This window comes from Gopherus flavomarginatus, unplaced genomic scaffold, assembly GCF_025201925.1.
Source record: "Gopherus flavomarginatus isolate rGopFla2 unplaced genomic scaffold, rGopFla2.mat.asm mat_scaffold_3089_arrow_ctg1, whole genome shotgun sequence".
Classification (NCBI taxonomy): Eukaryota; Metazoa; Chordata; order Testudines; family Testudinidae; genus Gopherus; species Gopherus flavomarginatus.
Genome location: NW_026115022.1, coordinates 1 through 5,588, shown reverse-complemented (window position 1 = coordinate 5,588; position 5,588 = coordinate 1). Strand labels below are relative to the sequence as shown.

General features: G+C 45.0%; 1 protein-coding gene across 1 annotated transcript; it reads right to left on the bottom strand.

Moving 5' to 3' along the window:
- Positions 1-428: 428 nt before the first annotated feature.
- LOC127042148 (olfactory receptor 14I1-like) lies at positions 429-1,442 on the bottom strand. The gene has a single exon (XM_050935771.1). The coding sequence runs from the start codon at positions 1,440-1,442 to the stop codon at positions 429-431; it is 1,014 nt and encodes a 337-aa protein (XP_050791728.1).
- Between the last annotated feature and the right edge of the window lie 4,146 nt (positions 1,443-5,588).

Here is a 5,588-nt window from a genome sequence, read left to right as displayed (position 1 = left end):
CTCTGATACCATGGTGATGGGTGGCAGCACAACATCCTCAGACTGATCGATTGATCAATAGGTGGAGGGGTATGTATGGGAATGGATGGATAGCGAGATATGATAAATTCATGGAGGATAGATCCATCAATGGCTATTAACCATGAGGGTCAGGGATGCAACCCTGCGCTCTGGGTGTCCCTAAGCCTCTGGATGCCAGATGCTGGAATTGGACAACACAGGATGATCACTCAATAATTCACCTGTTCTGTTCATTGTCTCTGAAGCATCTGACATTGGCCACTGTGTGAATACAGGATATTTATATAGGTGTAAATTTACAGTAACTCCATTGACCTGAGTGCAGTTTTTCTAGTTATTTACACCAGTGTAAATACCTCAGTGTGCATAAACGGATTGCACGTTATGTTCTCATGGAGACAATAATGTCAAAAGTTGATTATATTTATAAAGAAACACAGAATGAGAAGATGGTCATAGGAGTAAGATGGCCATTTTATTTTTTTGGAGAATTGCCTTGACCCAATCATTTTCCATAAGGCAGCTTTGATATCCTTGTTCCTCATGCTATAAATGATCGGATTCATCATGGGAGGCACCACGGAATACAAAACAGCCACAATGAGATTCAGAGCTGAGACTGAGCTGAAGGTGGGTTTAATATAGGTAAAACTAGCAGTGCAAAGAAACACGGAGACCACAATGAGGTCAAGGATGCAGGTGGAGAAGATTTTATGCTGGCCCTGCTCAAAGGGAATTCTCAGCACTGTTTTGAGAATCAGAATATAAGACAGAATTTTATATATATATTTAAAAAAGTAGTTTAAGGCAAAGTACATACTAAAGGCAATAGCCCCAGTTTCTCTGAGATATGAGTCATAGGAGGCAAGCTTGAGGAGCAGGAGAGTTTCACAGAAGAACTGCTCCATCTCATTGTCTGCCCAGAAGATTATTGCAAACGTGTTCCCAGTGTGCAGTGCAGAATTGAGAACACCACTGATCCAGATACTGGCTGCCATTTGGACACAAGCTCTCCTGTTTATCATTGACTTGTAGTGCAGTGGTTGGCAGATGGCAATGTACCAGTCGTACGCCATGATGATTAGTAACAGAGGCTCAGCTGTAGTGAAGAAAAGGAAGAAAAAGACTTGGATGATGCATCCATGATATGAAATGACCTTGGTGTTCATGAGGGAATTGGCCATGGACTTGGGGTCAACAATGGAGATGCAGCCAAGATCTAGGATGGACAGATTCATCAGGAAGAAATACATGGGGGTGTGAAGATGGTGGTCGAGGGCTATGGCTTTGATGATGAGAAGATTCCCAGTCAGGGCTACCAGGTAAATCCCTAGAAACACCATGAAATGCAAAATCTGCAGCTCCCGAATGTCAGAGAATCCCAAGAGAAGGAACTCGGTCACGGTGATTTGGTTGGACATTTTCTTCCTCAGTACATCATTTGATGGCTGTGAAGGGAGGGACAAAGGCAATGGCCAGGGTTCAGCTGCAGTCAGTATAGGCCTCGCTGGAGCCCTAGGCATAACTAACAGTATGAACCAATGGCTGCAAATAAAAATAGATGAAATAGAATGCATGGCTTTGAAATTATCGTGTTATTGGACAGTATTTGCATTCTCCAGGCTTTCTTAAAGCTCAGTTTCCAATTATGTGCGGTCAGAAATTTTCTACTTAAATTGTTTTAAAAAGAAAATTGTGTTTTCAATTAATCAAATTTTCATAGAATGTCTCAGGTATCCTCAAATATATTTCACGGATACTTCATATTATATATATTATGTAAGTATCCGTGAAATATATTTGAGGATAACTGAGACTTTCTATATATACACATAGGAAAACTGAAAACTCATTTTTTTGAGTGGATCTAAGCAGAAAAAAATTAGTTTTGCTGCAAAAAATGTTTGTTTCTCACTTTCCAAAATATGAAAAATTGGAGATTTTGGGGAGTCTATGAAAACCCAGCTGTTTTTTTTTAATTAAAAAAAAAACTCTGATAGGCTCTAGATGGTTGATTGACTTGATAGCAAAAATCTCAAGGCATTCCAAACATAATTCAAATTTATGTTCTTAAATTAGCCCTGTATATTAATGCTCTGACATATTTAATTGAAATGGTAAACTTACTGTGCTGGTCTTTGTGGAATTTTTCCCAGCTTGTGATGCATTTGAGCCTCCAGTGTTAGGAATCATTGGTCATATCTATCTATCTATCTATCTATCTATGCACCCACTGCCAGGATTGTTTGCTTATCCCTCTCTCTCATGCCCCCATAACTGTATAATCCAGCAGCCGCTGTCGTGTTCCTTCTCTGGATGTCCTGAGTTGCTGGGTCTCTGCAGTTCCTAGCAGACAGGGATCTACTCTGCAGATGAGCGCTCTCTGCTCCCCTCCTTAGGCAGGCTTGGCTGAGAGGTGATGGAATGAATGGGATGAGGGACTGAACGCCCCACCCTTCCCCTAGCTCTAGAGAGGGCCAGGCAGAGGAAGGAGGACAGTGGTGTGGGAAGGAAGTGTTGGCCAAAGCTGGCCAATGGAGAGAAGCAGGAGAGAATGTCTGGTGTTTGGAGGCGGGACAGAAGGAAGCAGGGATGGGGGGCTGTTCCCTGGGGCTGGGGTCATGTGAGGGGAGTGGGTCTGAGCAGAGGAGGGGACTGGTGGGCAGAGGGGTTCAGCTGTGATCTCTGAGGAAGCTGAGTCATGAATTCTGGTTGAAGAATTGATTCTGTCCATGGGAGGGGTAATCTCAAAGAACAGGGACTGAAAGCATCTGTGAGTTGGAGGGTTGGAAGAGGGGAGGGAGGGGATTAAGGGCTATGGGGGTTGTTTGGGGGTCTGGGCTGTGTGAGGCAGAGGGAAGGAGACACTCAGGGACTAGAGTAAGAACATTCAGGGGGTGGAGGATGTGGCAGAGTTTGCAGTCAAAGGGTGTAAATCTTCTCTCCCTGAATCCAGACATACTTCAGTATAACACCATGGACTTACCCTGAGATGAGTGACAGGGGAATCAGCACCATTGACTCAAGTGGGATTCCTCCTGATTTACACTAGAGTGAGTGAGAGGGAAATCAGTTGACTGCAGTGGAGTATTTCTAAGCTTTCTTATAGTTGGTGCATTTTGGTGCTGATTTATTGTGCACAGCTAGAGATCAAACTAGGGTTCAGATCCTCACACCAGGGTCTCCAAAGCTCAAGGGCCACCCCAGCAGAGTGCAGTCCACCCACTGGGCCTCAGGGGCAAATAAAATGACAGTGTTATTAGCCACAATGTTTAGTTCTCAATTGGGCGCGTCGGCCTTTGCAGTGCTTGGAGTCGCACCAAACGGATTGCACTGTGCATGTGCATGGCGAGAGAAGGAGCTGGTTGAAAGCTGTTTCTTACTCGCAGCCCCATAGCTGCTGAAAGAAGAATGTTCTGGTCAACAAACCTAGGCCCTGTGACTTAAAATCTAACCCTGGGCAGAAATCTGTGACTAAAAACAGGAGACATCTGCCTCTGTTGAAGGGTTTCTAATCTTGGGGAACTGTCACTTTAGCACAGCCGAATATTAAGAAGGTGCTGACACTACTTTTGAAATGAAAATACATAACCCATGCACATTCTCACTGGGAGAGGGGATGATTGGGGGCAGAAGAGTTGGTGGGAAAGGAAGAGAGGAGTTTTGGGGGCAGTGAGAGGAGGGGTGATTATTGGGAGAAGGATAAATGAAGAGGGTGGATAGGAGACGAGCTGGGGCTCAGGAGACAGTTTTGAGGTAAGGAAATGAGGAGGGTAACATGAGGGTGAGTGACAGCAGCCTTGGGGAAAATGGAGACAGGAGCACCTGACATCCCCATATTACCCTCCCATGTCTGTGTCAATATCTGGGGGTTCCCAGATATGGGGGTCCAACACTCCCTGCTCCCCTCACATAATCTTGGGAGCATGTGTGCCTGGTCTAGAGAAGCGCCACGCCTCGAGGTGTGAAGTTGAGAAGAGGCACATGTGGAGCATGCACCAACAACACTGTGAAGACCCTGCTGACTCTGGGTGCTGGTAGAAGTGGAGCAGTTCACAGCTCTCAAAGCGATTGTTTCAGGCTGCACCATCTCCTGGAGGGGTTCTCACTCAGCTCAGAATAGCTCATTAAGATAAATAGGCCATTTCACTGGCAGATAGATGTGTCCGGCTTTGTACTGCGCTTATGGAGAGGTTCTGGAGGTGGATGTGAGGTGCGCCCAGAGAGGCACATAATACAGCTCCTGTCCAGAAAAACATGGTGATTCTGAAAAGATCCTTTTGTTTCTTTCGTCATCCATATGTACTGCTATCTACAGCCGCCACAAGGACCACTTACTTCTACCAACATTTTTCTTTCTCTTCAAACAGCTAGGAAATTAAATAGCCAAAAACTTCATTTAAACAGAGTTAAAGTCTCCCAGTGACAGCTCGTGCCCATCCAGAAGATCCAGTTCGGCAAAACTCAAGCTTCTGAAAACCTGGACATACAGAATTAAGGTAATGTAAGGTAAATGCCCACATAACCTTAACTCTGCCCCCTTTGGGCAATGCCCCACAATGCCCCTAACACCCACACTCCCACTCCGCCTCGTCACTGCGATGGACAGGCGCTACCTGTGCTTGCCCTATGCTTGAACACTGGGCCTACTCCCCCCACAGAATGCCACATTGGTACAATTTAACTACATACCCTTTTACAGCCCCTTCACACTTGCACACAGGAGACCACCTAAACTCTACTTCCCGTACCCCTCATTAAATCCACAGTCTGCTTTCATATCCCTCCTCACCACTGAAAAGATGACCTCAGGGCCCTGCTACTGACATGACCTACACAATTCTGTATTGAAATGATGCAGACAGGACCCTTAAGGGACAAATGCACCTCTTCCCTTTGGTCACATATGGGGTGCAGGGGTGACACCAGATCTCCCTATATTACAAACACAGCTCTGTGGTGCTCATCAACTAATCCCCAAAGCTTCTCATATCACAAACATACCACTCTTCTCCCTCCACCATTCAAGTCAGCTACAGCTAACACAATGAATGCAACTGGAGTTTAATGCAGAGAATTCCATGGGGCTATTATCATCTCCTGGGGGCAGAGTTAAGGCTATATGAGCATGAATATTAACTCTCTATTTCTTGGCTGTCCAAAGTTTAAATTTTGCTGTACAACACAATATTCTTGAAGGGTCTGAACTATCACTGGGAAACCTTAACTCTGTTAACAAAAGCAGCAAAGAATCCTGTGGCACCTTATAGACTAACAGACGTTTTGGAGCATGAGCTTTCATGGGTGAATACCCACTTCCTCAGATGCATGTAATGAAAATTTCCAGGAGCAGGTATATATATGCTAGCAAGCAAGCTAGAGATAACGAGTTCAGTTCAATCAGGGAGGATGAGGCCCTGTTCTAGCAGTTGAGGTGTGAAAACCAAGAGAGGAGAAACTGGTCCTGTAACTGGCAAGCCATTCACAGTCTTTGTTCAATCCTGAGCTGATGGTGTCAATTTGCAGACTGAACTGAAGCTCAGCAGTTTCTCTTTGAAGTCTGGTCC

Coding starts and splice junctions, on each gene's coding strand:
- LOC127042148 (XM_050935771.1), bottom strand. CDS start 1,442: ATGTCCAACCAAATCACCGTGACCGAGTTCCTTCTCTTGGGATTCTCT.